This window comes from Eublepharis macularius, chromosome 13 (assembly GCF_028583425.1).
Source record: "Eublepharis macularius isolate TG4126 chromosome 13, MPM_Emac_v1.0, whole genome shotgun sequence".
Classification (NCBI taxonomy): domain Eukaryota; kingdom Metazoa; phylum Chordata; class Lepidosauria; order Squamata; family Eublepharidae; genus Eublepharis; species Eublepharis macularius.
Window position 1 is genome coordinate 58,582,180 of NC_072802.1, and position 27,634 is coordinate 58,609,813.

General features: G+C 42.9%; 1 protein-coding gene across 3 annotated transcripts in view; it reads left to right on the forward strand.

Annotated features, from left to right (window-relative positions):
- The window catches only part of LOC129341251 (septin-2), a 66,235-nt gene that overhangs the window by 11,714 nt on the left and 26,887 nt on the right, over positions 1 to 27,634 (forward strand). For all 3 annotated transcript variants that reach the window (XM_054996357.1, XM_054996359.1, XM_054996358.1), the window contains 7 exons: positions 2,415 to 2,501; positions 4,142 to 4,265; positions 12,609 to 12,743; positions 13,223 to 13,340; positions 19,537 to 19,638; positions 22,682 to 22,827; positions 24,751 to 24,834. In XM_054996357.1, coding sequence (XP_054852332.1) covers positions 2,415 to 2,501; positions 4,142 to 4,265; positions 12,609 to 12,743; positions 13,223 to 13,340; positions 19,537 to 19,638; positions 22,682 to 22,827; positions 24,751 to 24,834 — 796 coding nt within the window. The remainder of the gene's footprint in view (positions 1 to 2,414; positions 2,502 to 4,141; positions 4,266 to 12,608; positions 12,744 to 13,222; positions 13,341 to 19,536; positions 19,639 to 22,681; positions 22,828 to 24,750; positions 24,835 to 27,634) is intronic.

Consider the following 27,634-nt stretch of genomic DNA (forward strand, 5'->3'; position numbering starts at 1 on the left):
AGAGTTTTGCCAACTTACTTCTAACTGGTTGAAAATTCTGATCTAGTGCCATCCTTCTGTGCAGATATAATGATACTGCACACTTAGTTTCAAAAAGGGAAGAGAGCAGAATTGAACGTGTATCTATCGGGAGGTACCTGGTAAATCTAAAATTTAACATTTTGCTCAGAAGGGATACATCTAAACCAGAGCAGAGAGAGCTAGTGAAGATACTTGTTCTCTACGACATTTAAATTTTAGGATTTCATCTAGACTAGGGGTCTCCAAATTCATGCAACATGCAGGTACTTTTTGAATGTTAAGGAAGGGTAGTAGGAGCCATCCACAAAATGGTTGTCATGGGAGAGCAGGATCGGTTTTTTGCTTGGAGAGGAGATGCTGTTTGGTTTCAGTTTCTGAAGAAAGGGAAGAGTTTGCTCCCTCCACATTCACAGTTCACTCAAGAGATACATGACAGTGTATGACTGTGGCGAGTCCCACGGATGTGTGGCTGTGATGTGATGTGCCTGCCTTAGATGACTCCATGCTTTGCTAGTCATCTGGTAAGGAGCAATCTAAAGCTTTCCAGTCCCCCTTCTCCACATTCTAATCAAAGCCTTTTGAGTTCTATCCTTAATTGGACACCAGGCAACATATTTGGGGCAGCACTTTGTTGGGGATTGCTGACTTTTGGAAATTGCTAATGGGAGAACATGTTCTCATAGTTAGACATTGTGACACAGTCTAGGTTCGATATATTGGAAGACCACGTGAACTCCGGATTCAGTGCATTCAGTCTACGTCACTAAAACCTTTTCTGGCTCACTTCCCTCTAGTCAGCTATGAGAGGTTTCATCAGCCCTGGAAAAACTTCTGAAAAAGTTTTGTCATGTAGGAAAAGACCTTGCAACATACATGAAGAAACTGGATCCTTCTGAGCCAAGAGGCCGGTTGTGACATTTTCCAGCCAGGTGAACATCATGCTGGCATGGCAGTAGCAGTCATATCCTCATTGAGTTGTGTTGCATGCACGAAGTGTTGTGTGAAACACGTGTTGCTCTGGCCCGCCAGCTTTTGACTGCAGTGATGGTTGCTGCTATTCATTCCCTGCAGACCCTCTTTCTGCTTGTTTTTCTTAAACAGATCCCCAAAGCTCACACAATTTGTCCTTTTCCTTTAGGCCCCTTGTCAGGTTCACATTCCCCAAAGGTAATTCCCCCAAAGGAATTTTTCTGTGGTTTTGATGCTTGGCTTTTTCTTCACTGTGAAGAAAAAGCGTTTGCTGTCCCTTATCCCATCAATCTACTTCCCATGGTCTTGACCTTGACATCAGTGAGGTCATAACTCTGACCCCTTCTCATGATTCTGATGTCACATGACTTCCTGTCACATGCTTGAAGCTCAGCATGTCCCATGCTCAGGGGTCATTTCATAGAAAAAGAGCTGGAGGAACTTATTAGCATAACTCATTAGCACTACTCATTAGCATATGCCACGCCCCTTGCCATCACTGGAAGTGTGTCATTAGTATAACTTATTTGCCTATGACACACCCCCTGACATCACCTATCCTGGCTGTTTTGGACCCAATCCTGGCCATTCAGGGCCGAAATTGGGCCCAAAATGGCAAAAAGGGGCTGAAAATGGCCGAAAAGGGGCCCAAAATGGTCAGGATCGGGCCGCTGCTGAGCGGGAGAGTGATCCACCACCCATCAGAGGCCCGATCCGGGCCGTTTCAGCCCAGTCCAGGACAAAACAGGCCCCAAATGGCCAAGAGTCAAGTGGGCAGGGCCACCTGACATGTGACCTCTTTGGGGAACTGCTGGAACTGCGTTCCTGTGTGTCCCCCCCCCCTCGAAATGAGTCCTGCCCATGCTCAGTAGAAAGGTTCTAGAAAGGTTGAAGACCTTGGATCTTACTGGACCAATGTTCTGATTCATCATAAAGGTTGAAAGAAAGTTCTGCAGCCTAGAATGGCAACACTTTCTTATTATGGCTATCGCCTTAAAAACAAAAAGGACCAATGTTATGTGACTTTTGTAGGATACGTGTGCATTGACTTAAAAGAAGTAATTTTTTTTTCAGCTGATGTCATTTTCTATGATTATTTTCCCAAATGCATAGCTTGATGCATGAAATGTGCTTGTCCAATTAAGTCACGTTAATGTAAGGCTTGACAGAGTGTTAAGGTTTACTTGAAGAAAATCATACTTAATTTTGTCCTTTTGCATTGCTTTCTGAAAATAGGTAGTTTAAATTTAGGATTTGTATGGTACACAGTGCACAGGCTTGTTTTTCCTGTTTTCTTTTTCAGTCTAGCAAAGCCTTTGATGTTGTTATCTTATAAAATAGGGTGGATGTTGATAGAAAAAAAACTACTCTGTGATGAACTGAAGATGCACATTTTGTGTTTAATTCAATAATTTTGTACACAGGTGAATCTGGTTTGGGAAAATCCACTTTAATAAACAGTTTATTCCTGACCGACCTCTATCCTGAACGTTACATTCCTGGAGCTGCAGGTAAATTGTGCTGTTCTAGACCGCTTGGTTTCTGACTTCACTTGCCTTACTGCTTCTGTTCTCTTAAAGCGCTGTTCCTACATTTTGGCAATGATGGACCTTTTCAGTAAATTATTCTAGCTTGTGCCTTTTGTATTTTGCTACATAAGGGGCTTGTTTCAAATTGTTGCTTGTCTCCATCAATAGCTTCTTGGCTATCTTCTACCTTTTGCTTCACTTGGTGACATCAGTATTTCTAACGCTTTCCTTTGATTGATTTAATTGGTTAAACATCACCTTACAGCTTCACAGAAGTTCCTGTGTGTTCTGCCTCTTCTTTCATTTGTTATTCTACAATAGTAGCCGCCCTGAGAATTACCCATTATTTATATATCCTCTAAGTAGAGGACTTGATTTGGAAAGAGCATATTGGAGCAAGCAATAAATTTGACCATGACTGGGATGCAAAGAACCATCCACCTAGGTCTGCATGCCGAAGACTGCTGTGGGCTTGGATTTCTGGAGCTGCAGTGCCCAGAATGCCCATCTGATAGGATCCGGGTGGCTAATAGCAGGAGCAGAAACATTATGACACATTATGAAAGTAATTCATAAAATGCAAATTCTAAACTCAAGACTTAACCATCTGTAAACATCTCGACAAAAATTCACCCTCGTAGATCCAACCATCAACCAACAGAAATATGTAGATTATGAAGTTTAATCCATCCAATAATCCTTTCCTGCCATAAGCTCTTTGAAATAATCAGGTTTTCCCAGGAGGCCCCTGACAAACAGTATCAGGGAGGTTGTTCTATAATGATTGAAATGATTGAAACCCCAAAAGCTCAGTTTCTGAGAAGGACTCCCCTTGATGGCGGCTTGGTGGGAGGATCCAAGAGGAGGCATGGGTTGGCTTCTGATGGCTGCAATCTAGAAAGGCATTCATGTTGCCTCCGTGCATGTGCTGGAACTCTTTCTGGAGAGTGTTCCATTCAGCATCTGTCCCCACAAAAGCCTCCAAGTGTAGCTTAAACTTACCTGAATTTTTAAAAAGCAGTTTGGCGATTGGCCTGAGCCAAAGGAAAATGGCAGCTAGCATGTGAATGATATATCTTCCACACATTTCCTAAGACTGCTTTTTTTAAAAAAAAAAACTTGCTGGTTTGGGTGGGAGGGGGTGTCTGAGGCAACTGCTGAGGAACTCATTTAAAAAAAATAGGGTGTACTTTAGATCTTGGCCTCCCACAATAAGCATTTCTTCATGTGGGGCTGTTACATAGTTTTCCTCTCGAATTTCTTTTTTAAATTGCAACTTTAGCAGATTCTCTCTGTGTATATTTTGTTTTAAACAGGGCTTTTTTCTGGGAAAAGAGGTGGTGGAATTCAGGACTGCACAATGATGTCACTTTGGGTCAGCTGGAACAGTTTTTTAAAGTTTAAATCACCCTAGGCGAAAATGGTCACATGACCGGTGGCCCCGCCCCCCTAAACTCCCTTCTGTCTGGAGATCGGGGCGGGGCCACTGGCCACGTGACCATTTTCAAGAGGCGCTGGAACTCTGTTCCACTGCTTTCCAGCTGAAAAAAAGCCCTGGTTGCTGGTTGCTTGAATAAAAATGGACTATTTGTTAATGTTTTCAACCTCTTTTTTCCTTACAGAAAAGATAGAGAGAACAGTTCAAATCGAAGCTTCCACTGTAGAGATTGAAGAACGAGGGGTAAAGCTCCGTCTGACAGTAGTAGATACACCAGGATACGGAGATGCTATTAATAGCCAAGACTGGTATGCCCTTTATTTGTAGTGCTGAATCTTTACCACTTATCTCCATTTACTAGTATTTTGCTGGTGGGAAGGGCAGAATGTATTTAGGAATAATTACAGTAAGCAGGTTTTAATAGCTGTGTAGGTGTGGCATACTCTCAGCTAGGATGTGGTGCACTTCTAAATATTTTTGGACTTGCAGAGAAGAAGACAGTCAGTTCTTGGTTTTGTTAGTGGTGCAATTACTAGCAGCAAAAATTGAGTGGTTAGCAAACACTGATAGATCAGAACTTTTGCTCTAATGGCAGTGCTTTTCCTCCAGGGCAAGAAGCCTTCTACTGATACAAGAGGTTCCCACGGAAGAGCCTCTTGCACTGGAGGAAAGTGCTGCTATTAGCAGCATGGATCCTTACTGTTACAATGAGCTCTACTGGCCCCAAAAACATTCATTAGTACAATCCTAAGAGTTACTCCAATCTAAGCCCATTGATTTCAGTTGGTTTAAACTGGAGTTACTCTTTTTAGGATCCAGAGGAGTTAGCCATGTTAGTCTGTAGTAGCAAAATCAAAAAGAGTCCAGTAGCACCTTTAAGACTAACCAACTTTATTGTAGCATAAGCTTTCGAGAATCACAGTTCTCTTCATGCATCTGACAAAGAGAACTGTGATTCTTGAAAGCATATGCTACAATAAAGTTGGTTAGTCTTAAAGGTGCTACTAGACTCTTTTTGATCTTTTTAGGATTGCATTGAAAGACTTCTTAACTTCTTTAACTCCTTAGTTGCCAAGTCATGATGCTGCAGGGACAGTAGAATGACAACTGGCAAAATTCCCTGTTCAGAGAATCCCCTTCCACCAGTTTGGGTGTGTGCAAGACCTTGGATATGCAAGACCTAAAATAGCTATTTGGATTCCAAATATTTTGTATCTTAACTTAAGCAGCATGTTTGGTGTAGTGGTGTTTGGAGAGCCAGTTTAGTGTAGTGGTTAAGAGCACGGGACTCTAATCTGGAGAGCCGAGTTTGATTCCCCACTCCTCCACTTGAAGCCAGCTGGGTGACCTTGGGTGAGTCACAGTTCTCTGGAACTCTCTTAGCCCCACCCACCTCACAGGGTGATTGTTGTGGGGTAATAATAACACTTTGTAAACCGCTCTGAGTGGGCATTAAGTTGTCCTGAAGGGCGGTATATAAATCGAATGTTATTATTATTATTATTATGTTTCAAAAGCACCCAAGTTTTTGAGGATTGTGATATCTTCTAATAACAAACTTTATGGTTGAGTGCCAAATGAGCAGCAAAAGTGGGCATCCCGCATTAGGGTTTCTGGTGATAAGGTTAGCGTTTCTGTGTAATTTGAGATTCCCTGTCTATATAGAAATAAAACTAAGCCAGCCCCTCCCCACCCGCAAGCTGGATGAGGATTGAGCATGCTCCTGTTGCCCTCTAGAAGGTGCAAAATGTCGATTGAAATTGAACATCAGTTTAAGAAAAGAAAGAGGAAAACAGAGGAGGATGGGGGGACTTGGCCTCCTCAAGCCCCTAAGTGCTCTATTGTATTTTTTAAAAAAGAATTTTATTAAAGTTTTTAAGTTAGATAAAAAACATATAGACAAAAAAGAGGGAAAAAAAGAAAAAAGCATATACATATATAGATAGGAACACATACCAGTTTTCTACTTGAAAAGGAAGGACTAACAATATTACATACTATATACCAACTTCCAAGTTACCATAGGTAACCACTTTTCCTTTCCATCCATCCCTTCCCTCTCCCTAATCTTCAAAAGCAGAAATCATTAGTTCTGTTTCTTGCAAAAAGCCAATAAGGGATTTCCAGACGCTCAAATAATTCTCTAATGTCTTTTCTCTCATTAAAGACGTCAGTTTGACCATCTTGGCACAGTCCATCATTTTTTCCAGCCAATCTTCTGCTTTAGTGCTCTATTGTATTTTTGAAGGAGAAAAACTGGACTGGGGAGGGAAGCTCTTCAGCTGTTTGTTTTTCCTAGCTGCAGTTCCTTGCAGGCTCCCCAACTGCCTGTAAATGATTTCAGTAATTGAATAGCGAGAGATCTGTTTTCCTGTGTGCAATCACGATAGACACCATCAACAAGGAGCAACTATGTTTTTATTGACGTTGGACTGAAAGGTTAGTTTCAGCCAGGATTTACATGTCATGCTATTTTGGCCTCCCCAGGGTTGTCCTGACTTACAGTAATGTAGACTCCCTGCAGGTACTTTTCCAATTGTTCTATGCTGTAGCTCTTTCTTCGTATTCTGTAAACTTGAACTTCCTTGTGTTGGATCTCAGAGTCCTTAAGCTCGACTATTGTGTTGCATGAAGGACTTCCTGTTGATTGTATTCCACTGTGTTTATTTTTTGGAAATGTTTCTTGAAGTCTTCTGTGTTTGAATCCCCACCCATTCTTTTGGGTGGGGGAGAAAAAGCAAGGAGGATTCGGTGGTGTTCCTTTGCATTGCAGTTGTTGCAGTGTCTAAGAATATGAAGGGTTATATAGAAACTGAACTTTCCCCTAATTCTCTCAAAATATGTTGTGTGCAGGCAGAGCTGTTTTAACACTTCTCTTCTCCAGTAGCTACGGGTCTTGTAAAAATGTACTATGCCAATCGACTCTGTCTTGTTTAGACTGAGGACTTGCACGTAATTATAACTTTGCATTGTGGGATTTGCTTTTCATTGCCTTGGATGGGCGGTGGCTCAGTGTGTAGACAGCGTGCTTTGAATACAGAAGGTCCCAGGTTCGCTCCCCAGCATCTTCAGTTGAAGGTTCTCTGATAGCGGATGTTGGCAAAAGACCTTTTCTCTGCCTGAAATTCTGAAAAGGTACTATTGGTACAACTGAGCTAGATGGACTGAGAGTATAAGGCAGCTTCATATTGTTAAGGTTTTTTATTTGCTTTGTGTTTTAAAGTGGAGGATCTGCTTTTACGTGCAGAAGATCCTAAGTTCAGTCCTCAGAACCTCCAGTTAACAAGATGAGTGCTGTTAAAGGCCTCTACTTGAGGCCCTGAAGAGCCGCTGTCCGGAAGAGTAATGACCTCGGTAGGCTGAAGGTCTGGCTTGGTGTAGGACACTTTGTATCTTCATGGTGCCACTGATGTGGTCTACCTTCGATTGCAGTTTGACACAGTTGTAGATTCTGAACCACCAACTGAAGATCTGTTGTGCCACTTTTTGTGGCTTCATCTCACTTAAATGCCCACTTAGTTATTTATGTATTTATGCCCTGTTTTTGGTCCACAGTGAGGACCCAAAGTGGTTTACACTGTTGTTCTCCCATCTTCCCTTTCAAGTCAAGTCAAGTTAGCCTTTATTGGCCTTTCAATCCTACGATGAGGTTGGTTTGTCTGCTGGCCCAAGGTCACTCAGCGAGCTTCCATGGCAGAGTGAGGATTCGAACCTGGATCTCCCATATTCTAGTCCGACACTCTACTTGCTGCTGTTCCCTTTCAGATGTAGCAGATGAGAGGCTGTGTAGCATAACCGGGAGCCACTCTTGGCAGCTCTACTGGAAGTGGGCAGAGCTGTAAGGAAAATGTGTAGAGGGGAAGAAGGAAGGCTTTTGCTTCTCTCCTACATGTGCTGAGTTTCCAGTTAATAATAGGCCTCCTCACCTGCTCAGGTTTGCCTCTGAGCAGGAGGATATTTATTTATTTATTTATTTTACACATTTCAGGCTCCACCTTTCTGTCCTTATAAGGGACACCCAGATGGCTAACAAATTAAAAACATACGTAACGAAAACTCATCTTGAAAACCATTAAGACAAATAACCCTCCCACATCATTAAAACAATTCAAACCAGAGCTAAAAAATACACATATAAAAACAACAACATTAGGCAGGAATGAGGGATTATTCAAGGGAGCCCCAAACGATACAAAAAAGTCTTCACTCGCTGGTGGAAGATGGCAACGGAATGGGACAGGTGAGTCCCCGGGGAAGAGGGTTCCAGGGTTTTGATGCCATGACAAAGAAGGCCCTCCTGGGTTGCCACCCACCTGAAGCAGGACCTCTGAAGATGACTGCAGTGGTAGGTTCGTAAGGAAGTAGGTGGACCTATGCTGGTCCCGAACCATTTAGGGTTTTAAAGGTCAACACCTGCATCTTGAACTGTGCCCAGAAACTGATTAGGAGGCAATGTGGATGAGCTGAGACTGGCGTGTTACGTTCCTTAGGATCCACTCCAGGCAACTTCCTGGCTGCAGCATTTTGCATCAGTGGAAGTTTCTGGACCCTTTCCAAGGGCACCCCCATGTATGTGAGCGAACATGTGAAGAAACGCATGTTGCTGCTTCTGTTCCATGTGGCTTGACCGCAAGATTTTAATGTTCAAATGTTTTTATATTCGCTGCCTTGGGGACGTTATTTGGGTGGAAAGGTGGCATAAAAAGTGTTATAAATAAAGTAATAACGATAATGTTATTTGTTGACGCATGTTGAGCACTAAAAGTAAGCATTATATAAACTGTTTATCAGAAGTTAGGCTTATTACTCAGTTGAGCTATTTTAAAGTCTTGAAGCTGTCTGACAGTATTAAACCAGGCTTTCCAACCTGTGTGATGTAGGCATATCTTTCCCCTTTCTTTTTAATTTTCTTGTCCCGGTGTGTCATATTTTGGCTTTCTGGGCTGCCAACCACAGCCTTTTTAGATGGTGTCTCTGCATTTTGGACACTTCTGGTTTCTGATGCTTTAAAACAAAGCAAAATGCTGATGGCTTTGTTTGCTGTAGTAATGCACAGAACAGGATATGATGTCATTTAAGTAACGATAGCGTTGCAGCGGAAAGCAGGTGTTTCCCGGAATCTTCAACAAGGTACAATACATCGTTACATTTACACTTTGCTAGGGAAATTTAACAGTAATGAATGCTTGAAAATTGCACGTAAGCGAATTACAGTATTAGAGAAGCTTCAAGCCTGATGCCTTTTTCCTCCCATTGCTGCTGTGTAAAAGTTCCATTTGAATGTGGTTTTTTTTGCTACTCTTACTTTGATTGGAAACCAAATCCATTGGCATTGATCCAATTGACAAGAGAGAGTACATCTACAACAAAATAATGGGTATGAGGCTGAGCTACAGCTTGTGAAGTCCCCAGGTTCGAGTCTCACTTCAGCCATCAACTCACTAAATAGTCATGAGCTCTTCCAGCCTTACATCTGCATACGATAAAGAGATAATACTGGATTTCTGTGCAGGAGCTTTGTAGGGATTACAATGCTGCGGTGCTTTGAACGGTGCTATATGAATGCTGCTAAACAGAATGCATATTATGCTGTGGTCAGACCTTCTGCTCATGCTTGAACACCTCCTCCTCCCCCTTTAGTTACCAAATCATTTTGTAATCCTTGCTGAAATAGGAGATGAGAGAAGAAGCTCCCCTTCTGGCCGCGGTTCAGTCTTTTGTGAGTTGCGACTGACCATTGTCCTAAAAGTTTTAGGTGAAAAGATTGTCCAAATATCTGATCTCTGATAGATGGCTGAGGAAAGCCAACCAGCCTAAGCGCAGAACGTGGTGAAGCGAATCATCCTAAGAAGACCCTTCTCGAGATGCCTGTTTCATTGCTCACAAGCGTTAGAAAGGAGATGACTCGGGATTAGTCAGCGATTTGAAAGTCTTGTCGTTGGTGTGGGAGGCTTCCTCTGCACTTGCACTGAATGGTTATATTTTGTCTGTATGGAAACACAGCTTCATAACAAAAAAAAGCATTGGGGATGGTGGCAGCTTGCAATCCGATGATAAAAAAACACAATGAAGTCTCACAATAAATTGAATTACATGTTATTAAGTGACTACTAGCTATGATGACAAGGGTACATCCATATTCAGAGGGAGTAAACCTCTGAATATGCTAGTTTGGTGTAGTGGTTAAGAGCGTGGGACTCTAATCTGGAGAGCCGAGTTTGATTCCCCACTCCTCCGCTTGAAGCCAGCTGGGTGACCTTGGGTCAGTCGCAGCTTCTAAGAGCTCTCTCAGCCCCACCCACCTCACAGGGTGTTCTGTTGTGGGGATAATAATGACATACTTTGTAAACCGCTCTGAGTGGACATTAAGTTGTCCTGAAGGGCGGTATATAAATTGAATGTTGTTGTTGTTGAATCCCAGTTCCAGAGCATGGCATCTGGGGAAAGCCTTGGCCTCTGTTCTCTCCAGGTCAGTAGGTTGGTCACTGTCTGACACAGGGCTGGTTTGATCTGCAGGGTTTTTGTATTCTTCAGATGGAAGCACACTGTCAGCCAATGGGGACAATGCCAGACCTTCCTCCTCCTCGGCGTCCCATGGTCACTGGGCATGCTCCTTGCTTGGCTAGGGACTTTAAAAGGCTTGAGGGAAGGCGGCTGAGGAGTCTGTGCCTGGCAGGCAGTTCTTGAAGTACCTCAGTCCCTGGCCCTTTAAGATTTCAAATGTCTTATCTTCAAAAAGTTGTGCCCAGAAACTTATTGGCGGCCAGTGAAGCCTCTTCAATACCAGTGAGATGTTTTGCTCATAATCTTTTAAGAGTCATGACCTTGCAGCTGCATTTGGAACCCATTTAAGTTTCCAAACGCTCATCTGCATGACCTTAGAAATGAACCATTGGTTTAATTGACAGGTCATCTCAATGGCTCGTGACAGGCCTTCTAGGCCTGGCTTCAGTTCTGCGTGGCCTACTGTCTTGCTTAAATTGGAGCGCCTGTGATCTGCTAATGTGTTTTTTAATTTGCAGAGCAAAAGTATGTGCTCAGGATCTCAACAATCAAAGGATAAGTGATCTGTGTTGAGAGATTCTGCATTTGTCCTAGTGTTCAAAGTGCCTTCCTGGATCTCATCTGGGACCACTTAGTCTTCCATTTGTGGTAGGAACCCCATCAATTAAAAAGTTGACTGAGGATCCATCAGTGGACCCATGCAGCCTGTCTTTTCCCTGCCCAATGCTGTAGGCAGCTCAGCACGTACAAACCATGAAAATGCAATTAAATAATAAACAATTGAAAGTAAGGTTATAATATCACACTTCCCTGCCATCATGTTTTCTTTTTTTCTTCCAAGTTCTAAAAATGGCAACTTGAATGTTAGAAAATTTCCTGGATTGTGTCATAAAATGACACAACTTCCCTGTTGATAAAACTTCCCTGTTGCTGTGACTTGACAAAACACTAAAACACTCATTTGTTTGAGAACAGATTGTCAATTAATATATTCCATTTTGATTCCGACAAGGCAGTCTGCATTGAGCATTATGTAACATGCTGAGCCTGTCGTTTTGTGTAAGCCGGAGGAGCCTCAACTGTGACTTGAACAACCACATCTGAAGCATGACTGTATGTTGTGGTTTGCCAGTGAATGCGTCTTTCCTGACTTACTATCTGGTGTGTTTCAAAACTCAAAAATAGAACACATGCTTTAGTTAAAAGATCTGCAAGCTAATTTTTTAAGGCTAATTACTGCTTATTGAGCCAGATAAAATTTTGTATGCATTTAATTAAGTAATGTAGCCAGATTCTCTAAGCAGCCATCAATACTTGTGTCTGATGGCAGTAGAACATAGACAACATCCAGAGCATGCCTTATGCCAGATCTTCTTCCTTTTAAAAAACTGTTGAGCAAATTAAAATTCCTGTTGTCCTCTGTTGAGCATCTCTCTGAATTGAAGTTTGGTCTACCTCTAAAATGGCAGAACTGTAAACCAACCGTTGTTTTGAATAGGAATGGGTAGGTCTTCCTATAACTTGGTATTTGTTCTGTATATGACTATCAACTTATGTGGCCTTTTCCAGAGTAACACAAGGAAAAAGTCCGGTCCCTGAGTCAAGAACCACATGGAAAGGCAGAATATAAGTCTTTTAATAAATAAATATCTGAATGTAGGAACAGGAGACATGAGCAAACTAAAGCTTAATGAGAGATGTGAATACGGTTGAGCACATGACGCTGCCTTATACTGAGTCACACCATTGGTCTGTCCAGATTAGTGACTTGGACCAGCATCATCAGGGTCTCAGGTGGAGGTCTTTCACGTCACTTACAACCTGATGCTTTTAAGGGGAGATTCCCGGGATTGAACCTGGGATTTTCTTTCAAGCAAAGTAGTTGCTTTACCACTGAGCCACAAGCCCGCTCCAAGATGACACAGCCATAGCCTTCGTTTCACCCTAAAACTAGGGTTAAGTCTTTTCAAGGTGGGTTTGGAGGAGGGATTTTAAAGGAAGAGGAGGGCAGCATTTCTTTAGTTACTGAAAAGCGCTTCCTTCCTTGGTCAGGACAATAAGGGGAAACTGCATTTCTCAGAAATGCCTAAATGAATACCTGACTCTCGTGACCAGTTCCCTTTTCTCCCTTTCTTTTGGTACTACAGTTTCAAGACGATCATCCAGTACATCGACAATCAGTTTGAAAGATACCTTCATGACGAGAGCGGCCTCAACCGGCGCCATATTGTAGACAACAGAGTCCACTGCTGTTTTTACTTCATATCCCCCTTTGGACACGGGTACGAAAAGGAAGTTTTTTGTTTTTAGGATGGACCTTTTCACCCCATGAGAAGTCATTTGATGACTTCGTGCCAGGGATTAAAATGGAGGTCTTTTCCATGTTTTTGGTTAGCAATTAAAATCACCTTTGGAATTAAGTATTGCTTTTTAAAAAAAATTGTCTTCCTTTCAGAAAAAATATTTTCAGGGGCATGTATTAAATTGATGATTACCTAAGTCTTTGTGTGGCTGTGGAAAGCTGAATTATCATTCAAGCCCCCCCCACCCCCACCCCGCAGCAAATAATTTGAACTTTATGGAACAGATTTATAACCAGATGCAGTTACGTTTGTGATTAGCAAAAGGGGAGGGCATTCCTTACGATGCTAGAGATACAAGATTGGATTTGAAGGGACCTTTTGGCTCATAAAAAGTGCCATTTGCATCCAGCCTATATTCAGTTAAGGTGTCAATTAAGTTTTGATAACTTAATTTGCAGGTTGAAACCTTTGGATGTGGAATTCATGAAAGCGCTTCATGGAAAAGTCAACATAGTTCCTGTGATTGCCAAGGCAGACACTTTGACACTAAAGGAGAGAGAGAGGCTGAAGAGAAGGGTATGGAAAAGTCTTTAAAAATGATAAAACTCATTACTTGGTTCAATGAAACTCAAGTTGATGCTGCTGATCACACTTCATCAAGAGTTACCGAGCTTGGCTCTGTCCATGGGCTACTGTATCCTGTAGCTTTATTGCTATTGGTGATGTGCTGCCAGCAAATGATCTGTCCTTCATACAGCCAGAGGGTGACATGCTTTATTGGCAGTGATTCCCTGTGAGCCAACATGATAGATGTACATTATCAAGGTGTGTTGTGTTCTGTGCTTGTTCAGGCATGGACGTTGGTCTTTTGATGGCCTCAGCCACAAGCAACTCGGGTGTGTAAATGAATGAGAGACCGAAACCTGCTGGCAGAACTTTATAATTGCCTGTTGCACAGTATTTTTCAGTGAAGTTGGATCTGTTGCAAGTTGAGTGTTTTACTTCATGAATGCCGTGTGTGCGTGTGAGTGAACCAACCCTAAAATGAGATCCATGCAAACAAGAAAGGGAGGAAGGGTTTCCGATTGCTTGGTGGCTCTTCTCTCTCTTCACGCTGACCTTCTGGAACTCAAGGCAGCAGATAAAAACAAAGTTTAAAAGCAACAGTTTAGGACTGTCAGTAACATAAAAACAAAGTTAATTAAAAGCAATCCTAAATAAAAAACATATTCAGCTGTCTCCTCAAGATTGATAGCGAAAGGAACAGTTGCTCTTCCGTGGGGATGCTGCTGCATGATCGTGGGATTACCATTGGAAAGGCCCTCTCTCATGCACCCTCTCTCATGCACCCATCAGACACAAGGGAGAAGATGGTCCTTCAGATGCAGTGGTCCCAAGCCATGTAGGGCTTAAAAGGCCAAAACCAACCCCTTGAATTCTGCTCAGGAGCGGATTGGTATCCAGAGTAATTGCTCTACTATTGGATGTCACATGATCCTGATAGCTGGCCCCCAACTAGCAGCCTAGCCTCAGCATTCTGTGCAAGTTGCAGCTTCCAAACACCCTTCAAGGTTAGCCCCAAAGAGAGCACATTGCAGTTGTCCAGTCTAGATGTCCAGTCTAGATATCGTTAAAGCATATGGATCACTGTGGCTAGATCTGACTGATCCAGGAATAGGTGCAGCCAACGCACCAGCTGAAGCTGGGCAAGAAAGCTCTGAACCATCACAGCCACCTGGTTTTCCAAGTAGACTGCTCTGTTGAGCGGCACTCCTAAGCTGTGAATCTGACTTTTCCGGGAAGTATATCCCCATCCAAGTTCCTGGTCTGCCTTTTGGCTAACCCAGAGGACCTCTGTCTTGTCAGGATTCAGTTTAAACTAAACAAAAGGACCCCGCGGGGATGCTGATAAGGAACAGGAAAAAAAGCCGCGGAAACAGTAATTTCTTTACCGTGCACTGTACCTAATTATTACCACTGTTTAATATCACTATTTAATGTCAGTAACTTCACAATCCTAGAGTCTAAAGTGCACAGTGCAAAAAATGAATTCATACAATCACAAATCATAATTACAGTATGTTCACATCCGAGAGTCTAGGCAATTAATTACAATGTTTTCGCATCCGAGAATCTACATAATATTAAAGACACATCAGAGAATCTTTGAAGCTCAATTACACAATTTTCTCTTTCTCAATTATTCGATAGAGACTTGAAGAACAGCAAAATTCTTGTAACAGTGTCCTCGTGATTTCTTTTCTAGATGGACTCCTGCAAGCAAGGCAGTTGCCATCTCCCAGGCGGGAGAACCCTAGGGACTCAAAAGTCTTGATATAAGGAGATAAAAGGAGATTAAACAGCTGTTCAGAACCACTCGACAGGAAGCCAGCACTTCTCCTGTTTCGTACTTGTTTTTTCAAGAGTGTTCCACTAGCAGTTATCTCCCTATAACAAACAACAATGTGCAATAATACTATGCAATAAAGTATAGAATTCATAATTCATAGCACACTGCTTTGAAATAGTACTCAAAGGAACGCAAGAGGTACCATCAGCGTTCGTCCGTTCTGTAAAAAAACGGATGGGAACTCTTATTTACAATTTGCATCGTGTCATCTCCCGCATCTCAAATGTAATTTACCTTTCGGCCAATTCTTCAGGTTAAGGAGGAATGCCACTCTGCAATCAGATTATCAGGAGGCAAGGGATAGATTAAGTCAGGACCTCCTTAAGAGGGGCTACCCTAGGGTTCTCCCGCCCAGGAGACTTGCTTCTGATTGCAGGAGTCCATCTAGAAAAGAAATCACATGAGGACACTGTTACAAGGATTTTGTTGTTCTCCAGGTCTCTATTGAATAATTGAGAAAGAGAAAATGTGTAATTGAGCTTTAAAGATTCTCTGATGTGTCTTTAATATGTGGATTCTCGGATGTGAATACATTGTAATTAATTGCTTAGACCCTTGGATGTGAACATACTGTAATTGTGATTTGTGAGTGTATGAATTCATTTTTTGCACTGTGGACTTTAGACTCCAGGATTGTGAAGTTACTGACATTAAATAGCGATATTAAACAGTGGTAATAATTAGGCACGGTGCACTCTAAAGAAATTACTGTTTCTGAGGCTTTTTTTCCTGTTCCTTATCAGGATTCAGTTTAAGGCTAAGAGCTGAAGGACAAGAGGTGTTTGGCGTAAATACCAGCATGTAGAGAGCAGAGCAGATTCACCGAGATGTTGTTCAGCTGCTACTAGCTAGCATGATCTTCGCCAGTTTTTCCCCTTATCTCATGGAGTTGGTGTGATGAAATGGGGATCGCATAAGCTAGACTTTAGCACAAGTATGCCTATCTCATAACATTTTAATATTTGTATTTCTTGATTTCTTTTCCCCAAAGCTAAAGAAAGAATCAGTGCGCCAAGGAGAATCTAAACATTGCAGGCGGTTGATGGGAGAGGAGCATTGTAAAGCACTGAGTTTTCTATAAATCTATATCCGTCAAAAAAAAAAAGTTCGGTTAAGATGTCATCATCTTGCTTTTGTTTTATGCTGTATCAGTTAACCTAAGCGAATAGCTGTCAGAGGTTAGAATGCTTTAAGTTCTGGTTGTCCCTTTTTTTCCCCAATGCAGACAACAGATTGTCTTGTTACCTAAGTTTGTCAGTGCTACATGGTAAATTCGCTCGTTTTCACTGCTTATTCCAGTTCAAATGCGTGCACACAACCAGTAATGAAACTGTTGCCTAATAAGGAGCAGCTGAAGAACAAATAAACGTCTTGGCAGGGACCATTTTTTGATCTGCTTGGGTCAGCTGTTGGTATGGGCGGCTTAACAGGACAGAACGTTTAATGTTGGTCCAGAGCTTTGAAAGCTTTTTAGCTACTGTATATTTTTCTAACTCAAAACATCTCTAATACAAATCTCTAATCAAGGCCAAGGATCCGAATCTGGCTGTTCTGGCACGGCTTTGAAGTCTTCCTCTTTTTTAGATGTTTCTGCCATTTGGCAGTCAATCTAAGGTGAGGAAGGACTTTTTTTGTTTCAGGAGGTTTTTGAATAAGCAGAAAGCTTAGTTGTGGGGATTCTGTCAAGGAAACCCAGCTTGGAGTAATTCCTGTTTTGACTCGATGGAATTCAAACTTGATTTTTAAAAAAATCAACAAAACTCTGGAGTGGGAAGAACTGGAAGGCCCTTTCACAAGCTATGCCATGCGGAGCCACAGGAGGAAGTTTGCTCAAAGGAATGATTGCATGAGAGGAGAATTAAGATTTTGACTTTTTACAAATTTCCCTTGGGAAGGCTAATCTTCAGGAACACACAAACTCCTGGGGCCAATAAAACCGATGCTTGGAGAGGCAAAAAATGCCGCTTCATTGTTGGAAGTATTATGCGCAGTTAGTTTTCATTGCGATTCTTTTTTCCTTTCAGGAAAGCCTGTGGTTGAACAGCTGTGATATATTATTCCAGCACCCTTGTTGGTTTTCCCGCCATTGTTTCTGTTGTAATTTTATCATTAGGATCTTTGCCCAGAGAAAGCAGGCTTTCTTGTTCTGTATATCGGGTCAAAGGCGACAAAGGCTGCAATACCTACCACCCCATACCCAAGCGCAACTTGCTGCCTTTGGGAGAGTTCTACATGTCCTGTAGTATATTCTTAAAGATGTCATGCCCTTTTACTTGAAAGTGTGACATATGCCTTCCGTAGGAAGTGCACATATTACTTTGGGAGAAAATTTTTTCCCCAGTGCTTCCAGTCCTGTATTTTGTGCGTTGATGGATCTGGTTGGGGATGCTGGTGTGCGATTGTCTAGTCGATGCAGTGCAAACAGAGATTCAGGATTGGGCAACTTCTTATCTTCCCCCCTCTCCCCTTATCATTGGAGACCTCGGATTATATTTGAAATGCGTATCTTGGGTGTTCTTAAACGTTTCTAAGACATTTTCCTGTAGACAGATGCCCACAATTACGACTTGTCTATGCACAGATCAATAAAACACCGATACAAAAATAAGCTGTATTAAAGAAATAGCAAACTGGAAAAATCAATAAGACTAATAACACAGCTCTTGCCTGGCCTTTGGAATTCCAGGGAGGTGGTGCTAGGCTAATATTTCCAGTGAGGGTGTTCCTCAACTAAGTGCAGGAAAGGCCCTTTTGTTATTATTTATTTGTTTAGAAAATTTCTGTGCTGGAGAACCTGCTGAAGGCTTCAGTTGCTGCTTTCCTGCCTGGCTATAGAAGCAGCGGCCCTTGGTGAAGGGCGTTTTTGTGCAGTTCACGTGGCATAAAGTAGAGAGCCAGTGTGGTGTAGTGGTGGTGAGAGTGTTGGACTAGGATCTGGGAGAACCAGGTTTGAATCCCCGCTCTGCCATGCAAGCCTGCTGGTGAACTTGGGCCAGTCATGTCCTCTCAGCCTAAACTACCTCACAGGGTTGTTGTGAGGATAAAATGAAGGCGAGGAGAATTGTGTAAGCCACCCGGGGTTCCCATTTGGGAGAAAGATGGCGTATAAATGAAGTTAAATAAATATAAAGTATGGCAAGGTTTGTGTGGGAGTCACTTGGATGGTCCACTTTGATTTTGTGTGTGTATGTATGTGTGTTCATTTCAAAAGCCAGGAAACTCTTGATGTTTTGTTTAACTCTATAAACTTCCAGTTTCATAAAATCTTACCTCCAGATGGCTCCCTGATGATTACATTAAAAAAATATTCCAGCCTCTTGTTTCTCTGGGTGGGGGAGGGTGGAGAAATGCCTCAAAAGCAACAGAAAAGGTTGTTATATTCCAAAACTGTATCGTGATAAAAACTATCCAAAATCAAACATGGATTTTTCATCAGGTTCTTAATATTGCAAAATAACTATATGCAAGCCAGACTTTTGATTTTAACACTCCTTTATTTTTCTAAAACTCTGCTGAAGAGTCAATTATTTATTTATTTTAGTATTTAAACAGTATCTTCGGAATACAAGTTAGTGCTGGTTTCCAGTGCAAGCAATTTATTTAATTTAATGCTCAGGTAGGAATGTATGCAAAACTAAAGAAGCAAGTTCTTTTTGATGTATTGTCGAAGGCTTTCACGGCCGGAGAACGATGGTTGTTGGGGGTTTTCCGGGCTGTATTGCCGTGGTCTTGGCATTGTAGTTCCTGACGTTTCGCCAGCAGCTGTGGCTGGCATCTTCAGAGGTGTAGCACCAAAAGACAGAGATCTCTCAGTGTCCTGAGAGATCTCTCTCAGTGACACTGAGAGATCTCTGTCTTTTGGTGCTACACCTCTGAAGATGCCAGCCACAGCTGCTGGCGAAACGTCAGGAACTACAATGCCAAGACCACGGCAATACAGCCCGGAAAACCCCCAACAACCAAGTTCTTTTTCTTCCTGTGGCCCCCTTTTTGCTCAACGATCTGCTTCCTAAATGAGCAAAATACAAAGGGTAATTTGAGGGGAGGGCAGCGATGTCAATAGGATCTGTGAACCTCAAGCACTGCTAGGAAAAGCGTTAGTGGAAGAAAACAGGGTTTGCAAGCAGAAGGTCCCAGGTTCAGTCCAGGTAAAAGGATGCCTGATAGAAGGTGCTGGGAAGGACCTTTCTCTACCTGAGCTCTTGGAGAGCTGCTCATCAGAGGAGGCAATGCTGAGCTAAATGGACTGATGTTCTGATGTAGCAGAAGCCTGTTTCATATTCTTACATACACCCTGTGTGGCTAACCCGCCCCCTCCCCCAAACCCTATAATTTTTGTTGTTTACTTTCTGACATCTGCAGGTTTTAGATGAGATATCCGAACATGGAATCAGGATTTACCAGTTACCTGATGCAGACTCTGATGAGGATGAAGAATTTAAGGAACAGACCCGGGTACTGAAGGTGAGTTTCACCCTAGCGAAGCCATAACTTTGTCTAACTTTTGGCAAACTTTGTCTAAAGTTCACAATAAATCAGTTAGTTTTGTAGTGCTGGCTCCAGACTCCGTTATGGGTGTATTCTGAGCACGTTCATCACAGGGGTGTGTTTAATGTCACAACGTTCCTTCCTTTGAAACAATAATGATTGACTAGAGTCTAGCCTTGCCTGCGTTATCAAATATCTTGTTTGTGGAATTCCCTTTCTGTATTTCTCCCTGCCTTTTTTGGCTTTTAAGCACTGAGCAAAGATGCTTCTATTTTTCCAGGCCTTTGGTAGAGGTGGATGGATGGGGTAAGTAATAATAGTTGGTTCCATATTTCCATTTTTTTCTGCTCTGGTTTTAGTTGTTGTGGTTTGATCTTGGCTGAAATTCTAACATTAACAATTGTGGGGACTGGTTTCTCAGTAGATTGTTGCATCTTTGTAAGTTGTCTGCATGGTGTTGGGAGGCAGGATATCAGTACAGAAACATTTCCTTTTTTGTGGGTCCTGGAGTTTCACTTCTCAATTATGAATATTGGTTGGGTCCCAGAGATCCATTCCACTAACGGCAGGGCCAGGGCCAAGTTTTGTTGAGCCTGCCCCCCTCCTCTTCTTCCTACCCTCATGCCCACCCACGCATCCTTCCACTGCCTGCTTTCCTGCCTATCAATCTCTTTGTTGTCTGTGGTTCCCTGGCAGTGTTGGGAAGTGTGTGTGGCCAGAAGTGTGAATAGCAGGTGGGCAGCAGGGGAGATGAGCAGGCATCTGGGGGGAGGGCATCAGTGGGCTTCAACAGAAGTCCTGTGTCTTGGCGGCTTCTTCACCTTCCAGGAATGCTGTTGCTTCCCCAACTAACCCGTAGCACCTTTAATACTAACCAACTTTATTGTAGCATAAGCTTTCGAGAGCCACAGCTCTCTTCGTCAGATGCATCGTCAGCTTGCGAGAACCACAGCTCTCTTCGTCAGATGCATCTGACTAATGCATCTGACGAAGAGAGCTTTGGTTCTCAAAAGCTTATGCTGCAATAGATATGGAAACGTTGATAAAGCTAGGGATAAGTAGAGAGGATTGCTATATTAATCAGTTATATAAAGAGATAAGATGAAATATTGTAGTAATAATGGAATGATGAGTTTCTCCTTTTTGATTATTAATTTTTATTACTAAGTGTGGAGAAGGAGGTGGGAGGCATTAAGTATGTGTAGTATAGAGGAATAATATATAGTAATGGGACTTAACAGTTGCAATCTTCATTGCTATATGGATAAATATTGAAAAAGATCAAGTTTTTGTGCACTCTGTATTCCAAGAATTCTTGTAGCGAAAAGTCGCAAAATCTTCTTGACCTTATTAACTTTTCCCTCCCCCCACCTTTTTTCTTTTTGTACCCCTTTTTTTTTACTTTGACAAAATAAAGTAAGGAGAGCTCAAGTAGTGGAGGGGAAAGGAGAACAGCAAAGGGTGGGTTATGCCAAACTGAAAATACAAGACAGCTGCTTTGGGCGTGTGGTATCTGCCTTCATAGCAGTCTAGTCACCTTGACGGAGTCATGTATTGGCCATGGCTGCATTTATGATCCCATGCCTTTCAAAAGAGGGCAAGGGATGCTTTATTTTGTGTTTTCTAATGGGTTTCTCTCTGTTAAGTATATTGTGTTTATTTTGCATGTCTTTGCCATGACTCATCAACTTTACACACACAGTAGTCAACCTGCAGAAACCCTAGCACTTTAACTTGTGTGTAGCTTGGGTGGGCTTGAGAACTCTTTTTACATTTTGGAAGTCTTTTGGCTGGCTTTATTTGTAATTTTATTTGGTACTTTTTAAAAGGGAGGGACTGTTTACATACTGTTTTACTCTAGAGTACTTTACTTGGACTTGATGCACGTGTAATATAATGGGACTGATCAAGGGGTTATATACTTCTCCCTCTGCCATCTGAATTCATTCTATCCACTTCTATTGGAATTCATAATATTGGTTAATTCTGATTAAAATGAATACTGGGGTGGGTTCTGAAAGATTAAGAGCACCCCATTTTATTCATTTTAACCAAGGTCTGCAGTCAAGCAGGCAGTATGGAGAGAATTTGTGGGGGGAGGGAGGAGGGAGGGAAGGGGCAAAGAGAATAGGGGGGTACTCCACCCTGATCTGATTCCATCTCTAAGAAGCCCTGGCTTCCGCCAAGCCTCCTCCTTTACTGTTCCAGCCAGAACTAGTGTGGTATAGCCAGTTAGTGTTGGGAAGATCTGAGTTTGGATCCCCGATCGATCACCATGAAGCTCATTGGGCAACTAAGAGCCAATGGCACTTTTCCCCACCCGTACCTAATTCCTACCTTTGCAGGGTTGTTCCGAGGTTGAAGTAGGGAGTAATCCTCATATTTGCGATCTTGAACTTTGTGGAGAAGGGGCAAGGTAAATGTGTGACAAAATAGCAATAAAATCGGTCTGGAGCCCATGATTCTCCTCTGCTGCAGGAACCAGCTCAAATGCTTGGTGTAGTATGGCTTAGGTGTTACTGGGTAGTTAAACCCTCAAGTGTTCCTGCTGGTCACTGAAGAGTACAGATTATTTGGTTGCATCAGTTAAAATTACATATTTTTTTGTTTGCAAAATGAGATTTTGGCCACAGGGGAACCTTTTTTTTTGCTTTGAAATGGGATAGACACATTGGTATAAACATTGAGAAGGAGGAAATGACAATTACTAAGGGTAGAATGTCAAGGAAATTAATTCATAAGTAAAGGCAGGAAATGCTTTCCTTTTTATACTTGGACTCATTCTATCATCCCCAATCTCAGAACTCTAGCATTTGAGCAGTTAGCAAACACCAATCATTTCTGCATTTTTTTTACTTAAATGAAAGCTGATGATCTCCAGGAATCCAGTGCCCTCCCACCCCGATGTGCCAAAACCTGTGAACATTTTGTGCAGCAAGTGTTCAGTTGCTCCTCCCTTTTGGCTTTGTTCATGAGTGATCCCATAAAATGGAATTTCTGCTTTCTTTGACTCATCCAGGCGAGCATTCCGTTTGCTGTCATTGGTTCCAACCAGCTTATTGAAGTGAAAGGGAAAAAAATCAGAGGTCGCCTGTATCCCTGGGGAGTGGTGGAAGTTGAGAATCCAGAACACAACGACTTCCTGAAATTGCGCACGATGCTTGTGTAAGTAGCATTCCTTGGATTAGTCACTGTCTTAGAAAAATGTTTAATGAACTGTTCATGCTGTGAGAAGCTTTCCTGCATGTGTCACCCATAAACCCCCCTTCCATAAGGTTAATGTATGAAAATAAGCTTGAAAATATTTTTTGTTTGCTTTTTGTTTCTAATTGAAACAAGCTAGCAAGAGATGGCAGGGAGGAACTGCTTTGTAATTAGAATGTACTTTATGTAGAAGGTGAAATTCCCAAATGAATTTGAATATGCTATATTTTATTTATTTATTTAATTACATTTCTAGACCGCCCTCCCTGTCAGATGGGCTCAGGGCCGTTTAACAACAGTTTAAAACAGTAAAGACATTATAAAAACATTAAAACATTATGAATCTTTCTCAGAGATCACCTGGACTTCTTAGCTGTCCTATATTGATGAAGCAAAACTTTGGACTTTACTCTAGGGTTGCTTGCGTATTTCTTTCCAACAGCGGGTCTTCAGAGCTTAACTGTTTATTCCCAGAACCAGAAAGAACCAGACATATGTTGAGAGCCCATGTAGTATTGTGATTAGATCCAAGAGACCCAGATTCAACCCCCCGCTCTGCTGTGGGAACTCACCAAGTGACCTTGTACCAGTCATTTACTCTCTCAGCCTAACTTCCCTCACAGGATTTTTATGAGGGGAAAAATGAGGGAGAGGAGAATGTTGCAGCCCAGTGATGATGGTAGAGGAGGGGCCACAGCGACAAAACCACACACATGCAGATAACGAGTGAAAAATGGCCACGACAGCTAATAGGAGACAGCTAATAGGAGCATTGGCGAAGCATAAGGGTCGGATCCCAAGCATTGGCTGACCCGCCTGCCAGTCGATGACCCCTCCACCTTCTCAGTCCACGTGGGTGTGCACCTTTGTGTGATTCCCCTGCCACCTGGGGGTGAGTATGCCCTGGCAGCCCCCAGACTGGGCCTGCACCACTGTAACTCACTCCCAAGATTCCTTATGGGAATCCCCTTAATGGGGAGACTGGGCATGCAGGCCCCGCCTCCCCCTAAAGGAATCCAATCCCAATGCTAAACCGCCAGACAAAGTTGGGACAAGGAAAATACAGCCAAAATGCAGCCCAAACCCCCTCATGCAGAGCCAGTCCCAGCCCCAAATGTAGGGAGGGGCGGGTGGGAGCAAGGAGCAACTGAGGCAAGGTGGAGCTGAGGTGGCTTAAATCCTTGGCTGATGGGCCAGAGGGAAGACTGCACCCCTCTGGTCCAACGCCAGGCCCTGCCCTGCCTGATTGGACAGCCGGGAAGTTTGAATCAATTGGCTGCAGGCTCGACTGAGGAAGTTTGGGCAAGCCCGCAAGCATGGCGGCCACCATGCCTTGTCCCCTCCATCTCCCACAGTGAGTCCTGCCATGATCTCCAGCATAGCCGTTTTGGTGGAGAAATGGGACCTCCTCCTTCCATTTTCACCAGCAAAAAATGTGGTTGGATTGCTTATGTCCCAGTGCGCCAACTATGATATTTAGGATGTCATTTCTTGGCTGTCCTACAACTTAGGGGGGGCCTGTTTGGCATCAGCAAGAGGCAAGGCCTTTTCCATCGTGGCCCCTGCTTTGTGGAATGGGCTCCCTGAGGAGGTGAAAAGAGCCGCCTCCTTGGAGATACTCTGGAGGCACTGTAAGGTGTGCTTATTTGTCAGGGCTTTGAGGGGTGTAAAGGGCAATCATCTTTTAAAAGGGGAGGGAGAGATTTGATCTTGATTTTTAATTTGGGAATTTTTAAAATCATTTTGTAAGCTGCATTGAAATATATGGAAAGGCGAGAGAGAAATTTTCAATAAATAAATAAAATTAATAAAACCCCACTATGCTCATCTGAGTATTTCCTGGCTGGGGATGCTAAATGCGGCATATCTTTTAATCTGTTTCAGAACGCATATGCAGGATCTACAAGAAGTAACCCAAGACCTGCACTACGAAAACTTCCGGTCCGAGAGGCTAAAGCGCACTGGCAAGTACGTCCATGCTCTGTCCATTCTCCCTTGTGACACTTCTGTTTTTCTTGCCATAGCTGCAGACGGAGCATCTCTCTAACTCGCATATCTGTTAATCTCATTCATGGAACCCCTTCCTTCCTTTTTTCAAGCCGGAAAACACACAGGGAAACCATGGGCCACGAAGGAGAACGAGGTCTTTTATAATGGCTTCCTTAATTCTAAGAAGGAAACTGTGGATCCCAGGAGGATGGCGTGTGTGTGCTACCAACTAAGGGCTTTGTGGAATCTCCTTTGTTCCCCTGGTTTATTCATTCGTTCACTTACTTAGATGGTTTAATATTTTTCTTACAATGTCTAGGTCTGTTTCCAATGTCTCTTGTACATGCCCCATGCACTTCATCTATTCATTTATTATATTTGTATCCCACTTCTTGACGAGCAAGTTCTCCTATCAGCTTGCAACATTTTAACCTCATCTCACTCCTTTTAACATTTTTAAATGCAATTTTAACCTCATCTCACTCCTGCATACACTGTATCACAATGGAATATGGTTCTGCTCTGTCTCTGATGTCTGCTCTGTCTCTGATATTGTAACCGGGAAAAGAAAAGTCACTCCATTATCCTCTTAGCCCCAAAGCATTATTTCTCCCCGCCCCCCACCGAAGCACTGTGCCTCCCCATTCCCCAAATGGACATGTCAGAAACACAAGGAAGCCGGCTGCCGCTCTGCTTCCAGTGTAATTCTGTAGGTTGCCTGGTTGGTGCTTCCTCTCTAACTCAGGCCCCCCAGGAGGCCTTTTAAGAGTCAAGCAAGGAGATGCCAGATGCTACTCTGCATTGGGTGCCGTTTTTAACAAATGACCATCGTTGACTACGTTCCTAGTCATTGCACAGCATTTTGCACAGTGCATTGGGATTGGATCCCGTAGATCTGTTCTGCTAACGGCGGTGTTCTTCCTCCTACCCAGCCGTCCATTGTTGCCTGTGGCCTGAAGAGGCAGGCTCTCAACCAGTAGTGGAATGGATCTATGAGATCCAACTCGGTATTTTTGCACATGCAATTCAACGTTTGATTATATTAAGCAGTGACGTGCATGTGGATGAGCGGACCATTTCAGATCGGACACCACGGACAAAACATACATAGCGGCTTTGCAGTGCATTTGGACCAAATGTGTAGCTATGAGTAATCAAGAAGTGTACGTGCTTTCAGGACCTCCCCAACCCTGAACTTTTAGATAAATAGTCCTATATTCTTAATGTCTGTGTGTGTCTTCTTCATTTTTGTCTTGAATTTTGCATAACCAGGCTGATACTCTCAGCTAAACAAATGTCCTATCTGCTCCCAACGTTCCTGTGTCAGTGGCATTTTGCACATTCACTTGTGTTCGTTTGTACCCTGTTCTTGGCCATCCACTCACTTTATTCATGCTTCACCCTTCCTTATGCAAGCTTGTCCCTCTCACTTTTTGCTTTGAAATTCTTCAGTAAATACCCGAATGCTTCTACTTAAGGAAATGACTCTTTCTGTGTCTGGGCTGCTCCTTTGTTTTATAACGGCAGTGGTGCCATAGGGTGTGGGACAGGGGCAAGTGGCGGAAATGGCTCCACTGGAGCGCTGGGCAGAATACGTATGTGGAAATATAGGAGGTTGCTTATATGAGTGAAATAACAAGAAAACGGCCGCAGCCAGGCTGCCTTGGCTTGAGAAAGCAACACCGAGCGTCACAGAAGGGAAGGGGTTTTCTTTCCCCATATCCTTTCTCCATGAGAATGTTCTGAATAAGGCTGTCGGTCAATTAAAAATTGTCGAAGGCTTTCACGGCCGGAGAACTATGGTTGTTGTGGATTTTCCGGCTGTATCGCGGTGGTCTTGGCATTGTAGTTCCTGACGTTTCGCTAGCAGCTGTGACTGGTGTCTTCAGAGGTGTAGCACCGAAAGACAGAGATCTCTCAGTGTCAAACTGTGGAGAAGATGTTAGCAAGTAATGTCTTTCGGTGCTACACCTCTGAAGATGCCAGTCACAGCTGCTGGCGAAACGTCAGGAACTACAATGCCAAGACCATGGCGATACAGCCCAGAAAACCCACAACAACCACTTAAAAATTAACTTTAACTCTGAAGAGAAAAAAGCATCCTTCGGTTGTTGTGGGTTTTCCGGGCTGTATTGCCGTGGTCTTGGCATTGTAGTTCCTGACGTTTCGCCAGCAGCTGTGGCTGGCATCTTCAGAGGTGTAGCACCAAAAGACCGAGATCTCTCAGAAAGCATCCTTTCTTTGTTTTTAGACAATGCTTAGTCTCGTCACAGTGTTGTTTGTCTCTTAAATACGTATACTGTGTTCTTAAAAAGAAATTCACCAATAAAATGCGATAAAATCAAACAAAATAGCAGCAGTAACAAATTTATCAGCTGCATAAAAGGTTAGTAAAATAGCAAGTTATAAGAGTAGCAGCAATGTGGAAAACACACTAGACTGCAACAGCGGGGATCAGTATCAAAGGCCAGAAGGGAAGTACTCCATTTAACAAACTATATGATGAATTTTCCAGAGTTTGCTGGGCAGACAGATCTCAACCTGGCCCTTGGAGGTGATCAAGCATGGCACTAGGCAAACGATCATAGGGATGGCATTGCATAACTCAGGTGCTCAGCAGAGGGCGTCCTGCTCTTACTTAGTAATAACTACACTTACATACCGCTCTTTAGTGTCCCGCTCAGAGCAGTGAACAAAGTCAGTGTTGCTGTTAGCCTCACAATACAGCTGAGCAGCTGGAGCTGAGAGACGGCTTGCCCAAGGCCACCTGCTGAGCTTA